This window comes from Haliotis rubra, unplaced genomic scaffold (assembly GCF_003918875.1).
Source record: "Haliotis rubra isolate DU_JTF1 unplaced genomic scaffold, ASM391887v1 Scf2, whole genome shotgun sequence".
Classification (NCBI taxonomy): domain Eukaryota; kingdom Metazoa; phylum Mollusca; class Gastropoda; order Lepetellida; family Haliotidae; genus Haliotis; species Haliotis rubra.
The window spans coordinates 7,395,489-7,415,936 of NW_025766002.1; the positions used below are offsets into that span (position 1 = coordinate 7,395,489).

Genomic DNA, 20,448 nt, shown 5'->3' on the forward strand with positions numbered 1-20,448 from the left:
GCTTAGTGTATTCTTCAAATTACATTTTATCAGGAACATTAAAGATTACAAGCTAGCAAAGTGCTAAAATCTTTTTACAGTTTTATTGAGTCCCAGCTATCACTGAATATTTCAAAGACTCTAACGTGAAATCTGAAATAGCCTTTTCAGTCTTAAGTGCATATTCAATGATGCTCATTCACAGCAATGTGATTGTTGCAGTTATAATCATTCAAGTTCTGAAATTGAAAGTTCTAAAATTCTGTTAAGTTAAGTATGAAAAAGGGAATGTTACGTATGATTTCAGTTGCTGCCATATTTTGTATATTTGTGAATGTTTCTCTGATATTCGAGAGAAATATATTGTGAAATATTTAAGTCAGCCTCCGACGATAAACAACTTTATACATACTACGCAATCTGCTAATGTCGATGTGATTAAGAATGTTTCTTTATTTTTATATTATGTACAAATTAGAATTAAGAGCAGAACATTTTGATAAATCATTGTGTACCATTCATGTGATGTGTGATCATGCATTTGACTGTATTATGGGCCAGTGGCCTTTTACTGAATAAAACTGTCTGTCTGTATGTCTGTCAGTTGCTGCTGCTGCTTTGTCTGCATCAGTTGTGTAGATGCCGCTGTAATATTGATAGAGAAAGTGTGTGCGGAGCGTTCAGAAACCGTCACTCACTCACACAGTAGCAAATATTGTTCACTCTCATGTATAGCATAGGGTGTCAGATTACACCTCTCTGTACGATATTTGTACTGTCAGGACATTTGTATTCCTTTGTAGAGCAAACACAACAGGACACGTTAACTGATCTAATAATGAACATAAATATGTTATTGGGATTCATGAGTCGTTACTTTGTTCAATGTATACGTTAATGTCGAGATTTTCGTTTGTTTGTAATAAACAATTAACCGGCTCACGTCGTCAGAAAATAATGCTGTCTTCACTCACCATCATCTGATGTCTCTTTCGGGCGTTCTTGCAATGTTATTTGGCATGTTCAAGGCTTCAAAATATTGACGATATTTTAGTTAACATACGATGACATCATTAAATAGATATTGCTCACTAATGCAGTGAGTGAGTATGTTTTTACGCCGCCTTTATCAATATTCAGGCAATATCACGGAAATGGGCTTCACACATTTTACCCATGTGTGGAATCGAACCCGGGTCTTTGGCCTGACTAGCGGTCGCATTAAACAGTAGGCTACCCCACCGCCCCTTACTAATACAGGGTTTCAATTTGGGCAGCAAAGTGCATGATAATCTGCATCCGGTTATGGACATGCGCTCTACAGTTCCGCAATCGCGGTATAACGTGGTTACAAATTCAAATCCTCATATGTATTTTTAAATTTACATTATTGCAGGTTAGATACGGTGTTTATGACTACTTATGTATATCGTAATCTAATTCTCCAAAGTTCTCTTTGTATCCCTTAGATGGCATTAGTCGCAGATGCCATTCTGCATATCCAGAACCATAGGGATAATATATTTCGTGTGAAATACCGATCTTTGACATGTATCTCTTAGTAATTCTGTCGAGCCGTGAAGATCCGGGTTAGAATTGGCCATCGCGGTTGTCGTAAGTAGCGTCTAACTTTTTATATTTTTTTATTTACGCTTTTTTTGCTTGTTTATAGGTACAGTACATGTGGTCAACGTATAACATTGATAGGTACAATTGAGCTGATATACAAGATTACAAAAGCAATCAATGATATTTCTATAAAAAAAGTCTGCAAATGGCATCACATACCATGATGCCATATGTATGGGTACGGGTATGTATGTATGTATGTATGTATGTATGTATGTATGTATGTATGTATGTATGTATGTATGTATGTATGTATGTATGTATGTATGTATGTATGTATGTATGTATGTATGTATGTATGTATGTATGTATGTATGTATGTATGTATGTATGTATGTATGTACGGGTACGTATATGTGTGTATGTATGTAGATACGTATGAATGTACAGGTGGATATGCATTCAATTTGTATCTATATGAAATAAGGATGACAGACAAAATCATTCATCCCTCTCCTTATAGTGCTGGAAAAGTGTATGTAGAGATGACCAAAAGGAGAAAAATTTGTCAACACCACAAGAGGAAGAATAAACATATCTTGTAATGTCATAATACTTAATTATCTCCCTTTTCACATGACTGATAAAGGGTACAGTTGAATTTCTGCTGTGTCTAAAGATAACTTGCTTTACAAGAAGTATTATGGCATTAATTGGATTATTATTTTTTCCTCTAATTCCAAGTAAGACATTCTGTTTTGTGAAATATAACGGAATATTCAAGTCAGTGAAAAGCCATGAAAGTAGCGTCTAACTGGTGGTCAGGCTCGCTCACTTGGTTGACGCCTGTCATCGAATCCCATTTGGGTAGATCGATGCTCATTACGTCTATCACTGGATTGCCTGGTCCAAACTGGATCTACACACAGTACATGGAAAACTGAGTGCGGCGTTAAACTACCAAACGAACAAGTAAAACTCCCACTTTTAGTAAATGTTCCTGGGATCTGTTAAACGCGCCGTTAAAACGGTAACAACCTGGTTACCAAAGTTTAATTTATTTTGTGGGTAACAATGACTTCACTGGGGGTAATCCTGTTCTATGCCAGTTTTGATGGTTGCCTGTACCTAAAACTACTTGAAAGAAGACTCGAGTATTCCATTCCACATAAGATCAGTCAGTAAACATTGCTTCGTAATACGCTCAGCAGATAAAAGCAACAAAAACAGTCCCATAATATGATTAAGTAACAAAGAAGCTTTGTAGCCATTCTTTAATGACATGGAAATGAGATGTGTACATAGTTTGCAAGGACCATTCAGTATATATCCGTGAGTGTGATTGATGTGTTGTGCCGGACCATCCATGAACCTCAGCCCCTCAGTTCCAGTTTGAGAGGTTTTATGCTGCAACAAATGAACAAACATTAGTGTGGTCACACGTACATGCAACGGTGGAGTAGCCTAATGGTGAAATCGTTAACTCGTCACGGCGAACGCCCGGGTTCGATTTCCCACATAAGTACAATGAATAAAGCCCTTTCTGGGGTCCCCCGGCATGATTGTACCGGAAAATATTTAAAACGGCGTAAAACCCGACTCACTCACTCACACAAATAAGTACAATCTAGCAGGTTGTTGTACTCCAGGTTGGGGAATCATCTCATGGCGAATCTCGTATTCGTGATCCTGAGTGAGTGAGTGTGTGAGTGAGTGGTTTTACGCAGATTTTAGCAATATTCCAGCAATATCACGGCGAGGGACACCAGGAATGGGCTTCACATCGTGATCCCGAAACACACCCACTGGCTGTCCCTCATTTGACTATACATCATGCACGGCATGGATATATCCCCCTTTTATGATGTTTGCAAAATATGAGAAATATAATGACTGTTGTTGGTTATCACAAATAAGATAAATATCTCTAATAGAGAGAAACAGTAATGTAACCGACCTTGTTGGTATGGCTTTTCTCCGTACCAGTTGCCCCTGTAAAACAACAAAGAGATATCGTTATGACATCATTGCATTACAGAACGTTTGTCATCAACTATTTTTGTGATCCTTTCACCACTTTAACTTCTTGTACGCCCAGTGGAACCATGTTTCGTGATTCCATAAATATCGGGACTCATCAATTAGCTTGACGTTAGCTGCGTTGTCAGATTATTCAAGCCGTTCCAGAGTAAATTCTGACATAAATGCCCTTGCAACGTTTCTAGTGTACCAGAAAACTATGTTGTCACCTCCAATCTGTATGATCACTTTCATGTTTGTTCAGAACTGAAACCTAACACCTGAAGTGATTTAGTTCCAGATTTCAGGAGACTTTGAACACAAATGACCAGAAGTTTCAGACCCATTCAGGTTACACATCGTAACATCTAAATATCTATTCATTCCTACATCTCAAAGCCATATCTATGGCAAAAACGTGAATGATAGTATAAGGTCTGAATTGTTGAAATGCTTTGCTTCTTAGCCGCGTCAAAACTGAATTACTCCCTTACTAAACTATACTGAAATTTAAAACCTAATGGATATTCAGTGGCATATTCAGATGTAAATATGAACTATTTCAGGAAATTGTTATTTACATATTCCCATTTATAAAAATGCAATACACATCGAAGAATATATAACACTGTAACCTTTTACTCCGCACTCAGCAATATTCCAGCTATATGGCGGCCGTCTGTAAATAATCGAGTCTGGACCAGACAGTCCAGTGATCAACAACATGAGTATCGATCTGTGCAATTGGGAACCGATGACATGTGTCAACCAAGTCAGCGAGCCTGACCACCCGATCCCCTTAGTCGCCTCTTACGACAAGCATGGGTTACTGAAGATCAATATTCTAACCCGGACCTTTACGGGTAGTAATGCTGTTAAATCCGAGGAACTTACTCGTGGTGTTTCAGTGATTTGACTCACATTATAGTAAACACGCTTCATGATTCCATGCGCAGTTGATACTAAGGGAAACATCGAGACAGGTTTATGTGTCGTGTTGCAGTTATTACAGAGGTAATTTTACTCACTTGGGATCGTAAAAACATACGAGGTATTGAATATTCTTTCCTCCAGGCATCTGGGGTATTTGTCTGCACTTCTTCATTGCACAGCCAACCTTCCTTGTTTCGGCCCAGATCACCTGAAATCAGTCAAAAACATTAAATAGATAAATGGTATATTCATTGGATAGGATACATTTGGATATGTATGTATTAATAAATGACATTTTGTGTTGATGTTTAAAGTCTTAGACCTAAGCTAAGAGGTTGACTTGAGATCAGTGCTGGTTATTGATCAGATGTCATGATTACTGTTAGTGACAGAGTGAGTGAGTGATTGAGAGAGGGTGGTTTTACGCCGCTTTTAGCAATATTCCAGCAACATCACGGCAGCGGACACCAGAAATGGGCTTATTTTGTACCCATGTGTGGAACCGAACCCGGGCCTTCGGCGTGACGAGCGAACGCTCTAACCACTAGGCTACCCCCAACGCCCCTGTTAGTGACAGAAAGGAAGGGCACATGTGAGTATGGCCTTCTAGATTAAATACGCCGCTGCAAAAGTTGAAGAGACACACGACAGTTAGATTAAGTAATTTTTGTAAACTATTTGCACAAATGTTTTAGCTCTCAAACGTAATTCAGCGTATTCACTTATCATAAGGTAAATGGGGGTGCTAAGATGTTGGTTGCAGAACAGGAAGAACAATCCCAGCTGATGTGGGAGTCCAATCACCTGGGGCCTCATAGGGTTTGAACTATATCGGTTAAACCATACCATCGTGATCGGACCATTTTCCGCCCCCTTCAAATACACCAAAATCACTGTGCCGAACTTTAATGTATCTACAGTCCTTTGCACCAGCCATTTGTTTAATCTATCATAAAACGTCAGATTTCAGATCCTGTTGGATACAGAGGTTTCAGGACCATGCATCTTATTTATGTTTTGTGCACTTATCCCTATTTCGAGTTATTTAATCATTCATCGTTCTCATTTGAGTGAGTGAGTGAGTTTAGTTTTACGCCGCTTTTAGCAATATTCCAGCAATATCACGGCAGGGGACACCAGAAATGGGCTTCACACATTGTACCCTTGGGGAATCGAACCCGGGTCTTCGGCGTGACGAGCGAACGCTTTAACCACTAGGCTACCCCACCACGCCCGTTCTCACTTGAACCCAAACGAGTGTCACTTACTTTAAGTAAAACCCTGGTATTTCGCATTCCTATATTTTCCGATTGTGTTGAACCGTGCACAACTCAAAGTGTATTTAGGTAGTCCCTTCAACATCCACACAAGGTTGTGTGCCTGTAAATTGAATGTTGTTGTATGGTATTGAACCAACAGACGAGGAAAACACACCTGGGAGTAGTGGCAGCTGCCAGTGTTCATGCAGGAAGCCCCGTTGTAGTTGAACTGACCCACTTCATCCCACCACCCTTGGAAGCCGTTCACCACGATGTCCTCCTCCGGCTTCTGAGACATCTCCATGTAGAGGTTCTCACCAAACTCCCCTGCGGAGGTGTGCTTGAACTGACAACCATCGGCCCATGCTTTCGCCTTCCTGGCAAGACGCTCATCCCATGTCTGAAGGCATGAACAACTGGTATTTATTTATTTTGTGCATTTATTGCTACACGAAACTAGGAAACGAATGTCATTAACACTATTTAGAAGCATTATGAATTGTTAAGAATTTTCAATATTTTTCGTGGAAACATGATGTTAACATAACTCAGAAATTCAAAACAGGCATAACTGCATCTTGTAAAATGGTAAAGGTTGGATCATGACACTTTAAATGAGTAGATGCAGTGAGTATGGCTTTCAGCAATATTCCGGCAATATTATGGTAGGGGACACCAGAACTGGACTTCACACATCCGAGGAATCGAATCAGGAACTTTGGCGTGACGAGCGAACGTGTTAACTCCTAGCGTACCCATAGCATGTTCGTGAAACAGTGAACGCCAAAATCAGGGAGGAACGCCAAGGCACCAATCCACGAGCACTGGGTGCCACCCGTTCCCCCCTCGCCCCTGGGGGAGGATGTATCTTCAGAAAGATGAAATTATGACATACTGCAACCTGACATAACGCCCCTTTACAAACATATCAAAGTTTTCCCATCATTACCATATTAAAGTCATGTTTGAGAAATGACACCTGTACATAGGGTCTCTACACTGGAATGGTAAATAGGTTTTACCAAATCGGGAATTCCGCCTGCCCTTGGTTGCCCGGAAACACGGCCGTCGTTGAGTAGATGTCGTCCTTGGTTGTGTATCCTCAGTAAGAGGTTCTGTAAGTTTGATTTCATGACCCCACCCTGACAAGCCACGGTCAGCACCGTGAGGACAGCCACACCCAGGAAGTTCATCTAGGAGGGAATAAAAACACCACGTAACGAAACACGATGGCAAGTTTGCAGTTTGATCAGGGATAAATCATGCAACTCTTTAGTAGAGCTTTCAAAACGTCATATGGCAAACATATGCATTTACAAATTACAAAGCATCAGGGACCCAAATGATGTCTGATGCTTTCCCCTATTTTGACTTGCATCATGTCTGCCCGTGTTTTCTAGCTGACTTGCACGTGTTTAGGATTAGTGCCACGGGACGGGTAGGATACACTCACTTTTTTGAGAACACATGGTAACATCACAGACCTATGACTAAGTCAGAATGGTATGGTGGACATATATTTAGTATTTGACGCTTACATAAAAGAGATAAATCAAAACAAAAGAAAGCAAATATTTCATTGTTTTTTTAATTCTTTTACTTCTCCCAACCCTTGTAAAACATATGCCATTTTTCTTAACGTGTTTCTTTTCGGCAAGTAACGTTCCGGAAACACCCATGAAACATCTGACAAATATGACATGTACATGGAATATGTACATAAACACAATGTTTCCGCATTCATGCCATTGACTAGACTGCTTCAGTGGGGCTGTCTTCTTAGCGAAGGTCTGCGGTTCGAATCCAATTCAAGGTCACTTTATTCCAATAAAAGCGACAAACCCTTTTCAACATCTATAAGATATCTGCCCAAGGCAGATTGTACGATTCCGACTATATCCTGAGCATGTGTATATCAGTGTCAAATGGTGATGTTACTCGTCACATACAATTGCAAAGGCCTTTCCATTGTTCGACTGGAAAAAAACACCGGCACAGGAACATATGGTCAGATTAGGTGGCTGAGGGTGTGGGTTCGAATCCCGGAGTGGACTCAACCAAATAGGTACTAGAATTTGTGCTTTATTAAGAAAGTGTAATCCCAAATATAACATGTGTAACAAACACACACTCATCAAGCAACAAAGACAATTGTCAAGCAACACACAATCGCCAAGCAGCAAACACACAATCATCAAGGAACAAACACACGTGTTTAGCGACAAACAATCGTTAAGCGACAAACACACAATCATCAAGCAACAAACACAATCGTCAAGCAACAAACACAATTGTTAAGCCACAAACACAATTGTTAAGCCACAAACACAATTGTCAAGCAACAAACACACAATCATCAAGTGACAAACAGTCGTCAAGCGACAAACATACAATCTTCAAACGACAAACACAATCGTCAAGTCACAATTACATATCGTGTAAGTGGCCGATGGTTCCTGAGGTCAACATGTATGCTTTAAGTGATTCTTTCATAACATTATCACTGTATTATGTGTTTCCGCCCCGTGGAATATGTTTCGTAAAATAATCGAGACTGACTTTCTCTGGCGTTTGTTTTAATTTACTCAAAAAAGATACGATGTACTGTTTTCATCAAACATTTCAGTTTATGATGGTTTCAACATTCATTATATAGAGCACCATTTCGTTAAGGTCATAATCACATTGCATGAAAACATTCGCTGATTCCCGATGCAGATTCTTCATCTTCCGTTCAAACGGGCACTTTCTACAATAAGCAAATATTACAAGGAAATGGAAAAGGAGTATTACTTTCTCTTGATCTGGCTGATATATCATCTAAATATACGCAGGAACTACTAACTTTGTTTCACAGATATGATATACATAAGTTCTAAACAAGGGCATCTTTGAATAAATTTAAATAGCTGTCCAAATCAACAATGAATATACTTTGAAACATATACCGTTACGATGTTTGATCATCATTCCATGTTAAACTGTAAACTTCGAAGCCTTACAGTCCTCAAATAAACTGGTTTCTGATTGTCAATTATAGCCAGTTTCTTGCTGGTATTCAATGTAAAGAGAGATACAAAGATCGGTTTGACTATTGCAGGATTTGGCGTTAATGTATCCTCTAAGTTGTGCAATACTGAAACTAAACGTTTTAAGCCTACCGACAGTTTTTCACAAGTCTTGGAGTGGCATTCTAGAAGTTGGGTGGATGAAGAATAAGGACTATTTTAATGGATATACAACTTCTTTATTCTATATAGGCGACGTTTCTACACAGATTCTAATGTCGATTCTTGTCGAAACGGCGCCTATATAGAATAAAGAAGTTGTATATCCATAAAAATAGTCCTCATTCTGCAGTTTTTCAAAAGTGTTAAATTTGCTGCTGTCACGATAAGGCGATCATGCCAGTGAGATTTTTCATTTTAACTCAATATTAGAGGAATGGGTTTACATATTTCAAACATGAGGAGAATCGAACCAGGGTTTGAGGTGTAACGAGCAAACCCCGTAACCACTGTCCCAATCAGAAGGAAATACTCCCTTACCTTTATGACAGTCGTTTCTACGGGAGCAGCACTGACAGCAATGTGGAGATACATGTAGTCGCTATTTAAACACACTGCTTAATTGATTAATTAGAAACAATTGTCTTCTAAACATGCAACGATTGCCCAATGCAGAGATAACAGCTGTTATAATGCGTGCAATTATAACCATCTAGTGGCATTGCGGACACCACAGAGCAGAAGTTGAGACAGCGCGTTGTCCATAATGAGCATATGGAATGTGTGAGAGGGGGGATATAGGAATATCTGCATAATAATTTAACGACTATAGCGTTAGCAAGGTAACACTGGCTGAGGAGTGAGTGAGTGAGTGGGTGAGTGAGTTTGGTTTTACGCCGCTTTTAGCAATATTCCAGCAATATCACGGCGGGGGACCCCAGAAATGAGCTTCAAACATTGTACCCATGTCGGGATTCGAACCCGGGTCTTCGGCGTGACGAGCGAACGCTTTAACCACTAGGCTACCCCACCGCCCCCTGGCTGAGGAAACAGTGAAGTTTAGTTAACTGTTACAATGTAGGTGTGTGATATGAAAGTACTTTATCACAATTATGAATATCGGAAATGTTTGTAGTTTAGCCGCACTCTTCTCTATTCCCAGGTGGTGGGGTAACCTACTGATTAAAACGTTCGCTCGTCGCACCGTAGACCCAGGTTCGATTCCCGCTTTGTAGAATGTTTGAAGCACTTTTCTTCTGTTCGCCTTCATGATTTTTGTGGAATATTGCAAAAAGCGGTGTAAAACTAAACTCACTCACTCTTCTATATTCCAGCTTTACCACGTCAGTCTGTAAATAATCGTGTCTGGACCAGACACTCCAGTGATTGACATAATGAAAATCCATTTACGAAAATGGCATTTTGTAAATGATGTAGGATATATTTAGCGGTATATGTTTATTGTTTTCATCATAAAGTCGACTTGAGTCATATTCCACACGGCGCTCTTAGATTACGACTGCTGAGTCATACGTTGTTAACGTAAGTGACTTACTCCATGAACAAGTCAACCCTTTGTGAGTCGAGGCCCAGGACGTTGACATCAACATTAACATCCATGCATGGAAAATTACTCGCAAATTATATATTATCCACAACTGGTCGCGTTAACCACAGGATTAAACCACAGCTCTTCACAGAGATATAGCTGAATAGTGTACACTTATAGTTGCTTGGGCATCTAGACGAGAGTTTTGGAGAGTTCCTGTTGTAATTTGCGGTGGCCCAAAATGTTGATGTTTGTGACGAACGGCGCCCTGTTATTTCGCTTTATGATTCCGTGAAGGGTGTTTAGAATGTATTGACACACAGCTGATTATCGGTTATGTTAATGACACGGGACACATATCTCTTTAACGTACGTTACAGCGACAACTATATAAATACATAGTGTATATATATTTGTCTGAATCTAGCCCTTCGTCTTAGGTGCATACTGTTGCCCTAGGATATGTTTCCGTGTAGGGTGTTTAGAATGTATTGACATACAGCTGATTATCGGTTATGTTAACGACACGGGACACATATCTCTTTAACGTACGTTACAGCGACAACTATATAACTACATAGTGTATATATATTTGTCTGAATCTAGCCCTTCGTCTTAGGTGCATACTGTTGTCCCAGGATATGTTTCCGTGTAGGGTGTTTAGAATGTATTGACATACAGCTGATTATCGGTTATGTTAACGACACGGGACACATATCTCTTTAACGTACGTTACAGCGACAACTATATAACTACATAGTGTATATATATTTGTCTGAATCTAGCCCTTCGTCTTAGGTGCATACTGTTGCCCTAGGATATGTTTCCATGTATAGAGGATGTGTCGATTTCTTTTCCCTATCATTGAACTGACTGACGAGAGTTTGTCGTCTTTATTTACAGAGGAACCCAATGCATGGTGTGTGTTATTTCTTGTTGTTTGTTGTAGTGTATGTGTGTAGTTTAATGATTTCCTTCCACGTTTCAATGTTTAATTAATATGTGTCTTCAGAAACCTAGACAACAGTGTAACCAACAGTATTGCCTTGGTAAGATACAGAATGTGATGCAGTGAGAGGCGGAGGGCTAGGATTCGATTTCCACATAGGTACAATGTGTGAAGCCAACTTCTGGTGTCCCCCGTCGTGATATTGCTCGAATATTGCTAAAAGCGGCGTAAAACCATCCTCACTCACTTGAACTAGAACACTAGAAATGAGAATAAGTCCCTTCGGCAGTGTGTCGGCAATACACTACATTATTTCGCTACAGTATCGCACGCTAAAACAATTCGACAATTTAAAGGTTTCACATGGACACTTCATTTGTCGAATGTTGAGTGAGTGAGTGACTTTGGTTCAACGCCGCTATGAACACTATATTCCTGTTACATCAGCATGGTGTAGAAGGAAAGGGATGCAGGTATTAGACATTTACCTCTTTGATGCCACCCATGATCACAGGTACTGTGATGACAAAACTAGAAACATTATCGGAGCGAACTGGGATTCGAACCAATTATTGGACAGTCAGTGGTTCACCAAGGGATGCAACTCTGTACGGGCGCCAAACGTGCCCCAGAGTACGTGAATGAGTTTGGTTTGAAAATGGTTCCATCATATGAGCTTGGTGTGAGAGATACCTGGACTGGAAGGAGTCGTATCACGCCTGCAGATTCACGGCGGCAGGAGGGATGTTAGCAACTAACTAGCTACAACTAAACTGACCTCGGCACGAACTAAACTGACCACACCACAAAACCATTTCAAACCTGGTTAAGATAACATAAAACAGAGTCGGCATTGGTTGTGTTTGCTACTTTTGCAATCACTTTGCTTTATTTAAACACCTCGAACAGGCCGCATCCGGTCGAAAGTCGTCCATTATTATCCATCCTATGAAGCCTCTATTTCGCTGTGAATCAAACAAACAAACATTAAACGATAGCCAACACCACGCACGCACGCACGCACACACACATTAAATTAGAATTAAACATGATGTGGATGCAGTATTTTTTGCTGTGCCGAATGTTTTTCCTTTTGGACGAACGACAACTACAGGTATTTAACGAGGCAAGTATTCAACCACCTTGTATAGTCAAGAGGTTTTCCAGATTTCAACACGCCTTTCGCCTACCAGTAAAATATATATGTGTTTATCACAAATCTACTTCAGTAAAGGCATCCCGATTGTTGAATTTGAAAATGTTGGCATTTACCTGGTTCGTAAGCTTCCTCTCCGATCCAATTACCCCTGGAACATGAAGTAACATACATAATTTCTTAGACGGGATATACTGCTGCGATGTAATGTATCATTGAAAGGTCCTGGAATTGAAATAAACCAAAGACATGAAATTAAAGGAACTAACAATTTGAATGTCGCTATCGTTGAGGAGAACGTTTACGATATCATGGCGTTGCATCTGACGCAACATCTAATCACAATGGCATTTCACATCTCACATTATCAGTACGTATTACACATGCAGAAAAGAAGTGTGTGTCTTCTAGCCAGTTGAGCTAAGCACACGCTTAATAATGCTTCCGAGTGAGTGAGTATGGTTCTTTGCCGCATTCAACAACATTCCAACTGTGGCATGGGGTGGGGTTGGGAGTCTCAATTAGAGGCAAACCATAGATGGACAACAAGGGGATGGTTTCGGCAATACCAGGACGGGTTTTTCGGTAATGGCCGAAGCAGAGGCGAGTGGTATGCCACGGCAACCATTCTTGACCATAATCGGTATGGAGGCGGTTGTGTCATTCATAACTGGCCAACTGATTTGGTTATTTTGGATAGACGTCTGATTGGCCAGCGATATTTTGCGTTGTTCCAGTCCTTAGAATTATTGTCAGAACTTTTAAACAGCAAGATGACAATGCCAGACCACATCGTGACAAGGTCGTCACCGAATATTATATCTCCAACGAGACAGCAAACGGACATTAGACTGTCCCGCTAAGTCCCCACTGACATATCCCAGTAGAGCCTCGGACGGGGGACCAGAGACCAAGCAGGAACCAGCTGTAGTGGCTCAGCTTGGGGCAGCTGTTCATGCGGAATGGAGGTCTTCACCAAACGCAATCATCCGTAAGCTAACGAACAGTGTGCCATCAAAAAACTTGTTAGGACATTTTTCGCCATTCCACCTTCGAAATTATTTCATCATTTCCCTTCTGAGGGTAGTATATGAATTCAGATTATCAAAAATGGACCATCGTTAATGAAAAAATAATGATACTAGAATAACACTTTCTGTAGGCTGTGGCGTTACACTCACTATTTTGTCGTGTCATGGTCGCTGCTTGCAAAACACAAACACTGGAATGTTTGGGCCGTAAATGACCACACACAGGCATTCAGGCCAAGTACTTACTTGGGATCGTAGTAACACACCAGGAACCATACGTCATTGAAACCTCGGAACTGAGGGATTTGGGGGCAGTTCTTCAAAGCACAGCCAAGTTCCTCAGTCTCCTCCCAGATAACCTGGATGATAAATCCAATATTTTGAAGATGCACCGATAAGAATATCATAAATAATACCGACAAAACCATTTTCATTTCACAGGAATCTTGAGCATTTTGTTTTCAAATGACCATCAAGTAGTGATGATGCCAGGTGTAAGCAAAAAGGTGTGCATATCTTGCCACTGCGATGGTATCCGGCATGAAGACATGCAAAGGCAAGGCAATGTTTCACTTGAGAAAAATCCACAGACGTTCATACAGCCAATCTAATTAAGGGTTTTACCTGGACGGTTGGGTCCAATTTGGCAATATCCGCCATATTTCTATTCTTAAGCTTTTCAAACGTTCATCAAACAACATGTGAGCAAGAGTGGTATGACGCTCTTTGAACTCATCATGCAAAGAGCATGCGCCCTCGTACATCAAGAGTTGTGACATCAAGGCCCTAAAGCTGGGAAGCAGCATAAAGGGAATCATGACAATTGAAATATTGAACTCATCCCTCTTGTTAATGTCTTGTGGAAACACTTTTGTCGCCCTACATCTAAATTCGAATGCGAAATTGCTTCGAAACCCGTATCTTCTATAAATTTAGTATGGCGGTGTTCGTCTGACTAGGAGATGCGCGTCCTGGTTGAGAAGAAGCGGAATTGTGTTGTTCCACGTCGCACTGAGCTCCATCCACGGCGGCCAAGTAAGTATTGGAACACGTGTCAGGCAGATAATGAATTTTATGCATTACCCACTGGGTCACGATTACAGGTAATCATCCAGACAACACTTTGTTACCATTTGTGACTCATTAGCCGGCGCTGATCACAAGCTCGGCATACTGGGGTACTGGTAGAAAACAGAGCAACAGGGAGACGGTTAAGGAAAGCCACGTGAACTATGAAGGCGCTTGATTTTGCTACAAGGTGATCAAAAGGAAAGCGACTTCCACTTTGAAGGCAACTGATCTCGTAAATAGGTGAAACAAGTTAATTAGCACGCATTTTATTGCAATAGTTAATTCATTTTCGTCAGATTTGCATTAGAAAACCGTGGCGGGAAGTAGATGACAAAACATTGAATTATTATACATTTGACAAAGATTCAATTCTTGCTTTCTATCAAAACGATATATATGTTATCTTTGAGGGTCTATTGTATGAAACCAATGTTTCTTGTACACCGTCCGACATATATATTTTCAGGAACTGCTATTCGAAGTTTCTCGAGAATTTATACAGATCCAACGTACATGTATTCGCCATGTTGCAACTGAAACTGATCACGTAAATATACTGATTACTGTAAACTGATGACTACGACGATCTAGAAAGACTTTGTACTCAGTCATGTGATGCTGTTTCACGCGTATTAATGTCAACATGTGTATGTCTCTTATTCGCAGAACAAAAACCCCCAAAGTATTCGATATAACATATATAAACCACAACAGAATGTTCTGAAAACAATCTCAAGAATATAAAATTAGACATCTTTGGAAAACCTATGCGATTGACATGTACACCTTCAGCCATCAAATATGCAGAAAGGGATTCTAAGTACAAACAATAAATTAATATGGAATCTGTTGAGCATGATTACCACCAAGTGCAGTCCCCATCGGTAATGTAAGATGAGTGTATATAGTTTCCACAAAATATGAAACGTAAGAAGGAACCTTGGATTCCCAGCTATACCTGTGAGTAATGGCAACTCTGGGTAGGATTGCATTCCTTGTCACTGAAGCGGAATGTGTCAACCTCGTTCCACCAAGCATGGAAACCTCTACTGATGACCTCTGCCTCCGATCGGGACGACTTCTCAATGTAGAGGTTCTCGCCGAACTTTGGTCTTGATGAGTGCTTGAACTGACATGTGTTTGCATGTGTCTGGGCTTTTCTTGCTAATTCTTCGTTCCATCTCTGCAACAAACAGTATTTAAGCATAAGGAGATTTTGATTTATCCACGAGACAGTGCCGATATGCTCAAATACTTACTAGACTTGGGCCTACATTTCGTACAACAAATATACATATGATTTTGACTTGAAATATAGCATTGCGACACGAATGCTAAGGAGTAATATGTTCTTGTCTAACAAAACAAGAACTGATATTTTGTTAGATAACATGTCTCCAAATGATGTTTTATGCAGGAAAAAAGTATTAATAAGCAGTTCTTCTAATCCAATATAAACCTTCATATCCATTTTAGTAAGTTCCTTTCGAGATGTTTCCAAAGTGCAAAGCCATAACTTCTCGCCCGCACGCACGTACATACCTACATCTTGAAAGCGACCCTAGTCTTCATGTCACATATTCAAATGATTCAATGCCCCAGAGCTGCAAATTGTTGACGGATTCGTAAAGGGACAAGTGATAATGGTTAAAAAAATACATATCCTTAATCCATGTATAGTAATGTCGTATAAGGGGACAGTAGTTTCAACTACTCACGAGAAAGGGAATGTGTTCCGCTCCAGGTTCGTAAGGGACCTCACCCTCGTTCAGCATCTGGCGTCCCTCGTTGTGTAGTTGAAGGATGATGTTCTGATTTTGTGGCGTCATTACATTCGCCATGGAGACGCCCAAGACGCCCAGAAAAACTACAGTCCACATCATTGTGATATTGGAAGATCTGTCAACGTCATGAAATCAGATTTCTTAACTTTGTTTCTGTTTTGCAGTCGAATAAATGATTTAATCCTTCAGATATCAATATTTTAGCTCGGACTAACCGAAATTGAAACGATCGATGCTGGCCTGGAAGAACAACTGGTTGGTATTATTGGCATCAACTCACACCGTTGGCGTACGATACCACACAATTACCAAACATTTGTCAACGTCATGAAATCAGATTTCTTTACTTTGACAGTTATATTACAGTTAGTCTATCATACATACTCTGAAACAAATATATCCAATGCAGCCATTGCTAGAATGTGTGACAAGTCTATATTACCACAGTTTCAGCGGTTTATTTTATTTTATTTTGAATTAAAACTTAACTGTAAAATATGTTCATGTCAGAAACTAGGTGTTAGTCTATATTACAGTCGAAAGAATCCATTGACAAATTTCAATAAATCATCTTACACTATTAATTTTATCAATGGTAGTCATCTTTGAATTTGTAAGAACCCTAAACAAACACTTGTCACACCATCTGACTGCGGTCTGTAAATGATCGAATCTTGTCCAGGAATGCTGTGATTGATTTCATGACATTAACGGAATTATATATAACTATTTACGGAATTCCAGAATAGAAACTGATGCCGCATGTGCATTTAATGAACACTTCGTACACGAATCTACAGTAGAGAACCCTTCACAAGCCTTACCTCCATTACCTCAACGAATACAATTCAAATTTAACGAAATTATGTTAACTCCTAACGAGATTCTAGATATGTTAAAGTCTGTTAATACATCCAAAGCATCGGGCCCAGCTACGGCTACCATATTCCCCTTACAAAAATCTTTGATTTATCATTACAGAAATCGGTATTTCCTCCAGTCTGGAAACATGCATAGGTTACTCCCCCTTGTTTTTAAATATGCCTACAATAATCTTAGAGATAACAATTTCATTACTACTTTTCAGTCAGTATTCAACACTTCTTCACCTGCCCATTGTATAATGAAATTTTATCAACATGGATACGACATACCTTCGGTATTATATGTTAATTTTAATGTAGACTCTGAAACTAACAAAAAGTTGATCTCCTCTTTTCACCATTTCACCAGTTTTCAAAAAAGATTTAACATGACTTAAGAAATTATTCATAAAGCTCAACAATTACTTTATTGGCAATTGATTTGTAAATAGCTTTCGCAAATATGTTCATGATCGGGAGAGGCATATATATAAGCCCAATGAGCTTGTTTGCCAATCCCCTTTTCTTTCTCTTGATATAAAATACGTTTAAACATATAACAAGTATTCACGGAATTCCAGAATATAGTTACATTTATTCTACTTTATATTCATTGACAGCTTAGGTTGTATCAGTTGATTACTCATTTTTATAAAAGTGGATATGCACGAATATTGTTAATTCAATAACAATTCCAACGTTACTGTCGATTTATATGAGAAATTACTTATTTCATTTTGAAACGAAAAATAACTGTTAGATAAAAGGTAAAATTTATTCTGTCCAGAATACCAGTCAACCATCACAATCGGGTTCTCCAGTTGACATCGTGTTATCACGTGAGAAAAATGACACCTGGTATCTGCCTTTACGATTATCAGGCTCCTTTACATAAATTGTAGGAACAATTACCAATGGATAGGCATGGACACGAGCAGGCTTAAGGCTTTTGAACCTACAGACTATTTATCATGCATACACACATACTATTGCAAACCTTTTTTACTTTTGTATGTTCTATCTGACGTGAAACGGTAACAAAGATGTTGAATATGAAACTAGCCACGAAAACATCAGTGAATGAGTGAGTTGAGTTTTACGCCGCACTCAGCAATATTCCAGCTATATGGCGGCCGTCTGTACTTAATCGAGTCTGGACCAGACAATCCAGTGATCTACAACATTAGCATCGATCTGTGCAATTGGGAACCGATGACATGAGTCAACTAAGTCGGCGAGCCTGACCACCCGATCCCGTTAGTCGCCTCTTACGACAAGCATGGGTTACTGAAGATCAATATTCTAACCCGTATCTTCACGGGGTCACGAAAACATGAAGATACACTGTTATCACTATGTACCGTTCCACATTCATAAGAAATATCTGCTAAAAGCATTTAATTATACAATGTTGTTTATGTGCTTATAACTTATCTTTTCAGCTATTCATGCAATGTAGCTGGGAATATTTTATGGAAAGACCACGAAAATTCAAACTCTTACTTACAATTTCATCTTGAAAACAAAATGCGTGTATGCTATTTTGTGTGTGTAAAGCAAAAGGAATTGAGGAATAAAACTACACAACATTTTACACATTTTCTATCATAAGAATTCTAGAGTTATATAACATATAATTCTTAATCTCCCCAAACAGTATATACTGAGGTATTCTGACGTTACCTGTAATACAAATATATCTTCATGATATAGTCACATCTGTACAATCAATCTCTGTTTGTAGCAGAGATTTCTTATAAATGTTGAAATGTTGTTTTTTTGTATCTATTTCTATGAATGTACTGTAGTAAATTTTAATCAACGTTTTGAACGACTGCGAGAAAATGAAAAGAAGAGAAGCGTTTATCGAATAAACAGCCATTCCTACTTTATCTTCAACAAACAAAATAATACATTTGTGTGAACAGAAGGAAAATAAAACGTAGTCATTCAGTTAACAAGGTTGAAGCTATCAGTGTTGGTTGTCTGGGTCTGTCGACTTATACATGCCACAAAAAGGAAACTTACATAGGAAATCAAACTATATATTGGAACTGTATGTCTACTTAAATACAGATGTAAACAGTAATTGGTGAATTGAATAGAATATTGAACATGCCGCTCTGCCCCCTTCTTTTGATCTCACTTCCTCCTATTAAGGTTCCAATGGAAACTTTTCGGTGTTATATTTTCACATTTAAAGAGATCTTTAACAATGCGCATTTTCTTTATGTGGCTTATATTTTTCTTTGAATATAGGAATTTAATGTTTTCCTCACAATCGAAAAATATGTCTATTAGTTATTGTATAAAAATCCTCAAAACATTTCAGTTTGTATTTAAGGAAATGTTCAATCTTTGATAAGTTCTCTCCTCTAGTAACGTTTAAATGGTCAAACAAAGTATTATTTCATAGTATGGAATTCGTTAAAAATATCAAATTTGTATTTAGAGAAATAGTCAAGCTTGTTATCTTTCCCGTCGCCATGCCTAAATTGTACATTGGTAAACACGGAAACTACTGGAATTAACATTTCGGGAGATTGTTGTCTTTCTTGTGATTAGATCTCTTGGCCGTCACACATAAATTATCATTTATGACCGTATAGCAAATATAATGCATATGAAAACAGAATAAACAATAACATACCCAACATTGAAAACAATGAGATATTGCATTCAGTCATTGTTTTCTGAATAAATAGAACTCTGGAATGATTTGCCCGTGTAAATAAGTGAATCCAGTACTCTTAGCTCACATTTGTACTTTTGTTGTAGTTGAAGGAAGTTCAGTCAAATGCTTATAAAATCACGCCAAGGTATATCATGTTTTTATAGACAGGACTGCCTCTGTAGATCTCCAGGTGAAACTATTTATCACCATGTAAGGGAATTTCCATTATACCAAATTGCACAAATGAAATTTGTGAAAAGGGTTGTTACTGATAAGTCAGTATTGCAAAATGGGAGCTCCCATCTCGGAAATGCACGATTGTGTCAAACCAGATTGATCTAAAAATGATTTAAATATATCTAAAATAGATAACTTTCCTACTCCTCCTTCTGTACACATTTCAATTGTTATGTTAAATAGTGCTAATGATGTTCACGTTTTGTGAGATGGCTAAGAGTTTGTGCCGAGTCCAAATGTACAATGTCAAAATGAAAGTCGGACATCACACATGTTCTTACCTCAAGGGAGCTGATTCCACTGTTCGAAGACTTGGGTGGGCCTGCCTATTGAAGCACTTCTTATGTAATTGTACCATTAATGAAAA

The 20,448-nt window shown here is 39.0% G+C and overlaps 2 protein-coding genes across 2 annotated transcripts; both read right to left on the reverse strand.

Moving 5' to 3' along the window:
- Positions 1 to 2,807: 2,807 nt before the first annotated feature.
- LOC124275451 (GLIPR1-like protein 1) lies at positions 2,808 to 9,352 on the reverse strand. Its single transcript, XM_046711019.1, has 6 exons — positions 9,308 to 9,352; positions 6,782 to 6,952; positions 5,935 to 6,159; positions 4,596 to 4,708; positions 3,506 to 3,540; positions 2,808 to 2,955 (listed from the first exon to the last, which is right to left on the reverse strand). The coding sequence occupies exons 2-6, from the start codon at positions 6,950 to 6,952 to the stop codon at positions 2,951 to 2,953; spliced, it is 549 nt and encodes a 182-aa protein (XP_046566975.1). The 5' UTR covers positions 9,308 to 9,352; the 3' UTR covers positions 2,808 to 2,950.
- A 2,770-nt stretch (positions 9,353 to 12,122) lies between these two features.
- Positions 12,123 to 20,441, reverse strand: LOC124275449 (venom allergen 5.01-like). The gene is made up of 6 exons (XM_046711017.1): positions 20,363 to 20,441; positions 16,242 to 16,422; positions 15,482 to 15,706; positions 13,699 to 13,811; positions 12,538 to 12,572; positions 12,123 to 12,230 (listed from the first exon to the last, which is right to left on the reverse strand). Exons 1-6 carry the CDS (start codon positions 20,437 to 20,439, stop codon positions 12,223 to 12,225), a joined length of 639 nt encoding a protein of 212 aa, XP_046566973.1. The 5' UTR covers positions 20,440 to 20,441; the 3' UTR covers positions 12,123 to 12,222.
- Positions 20,442 to 20,448: the final 7 nt, after the last annotated feature.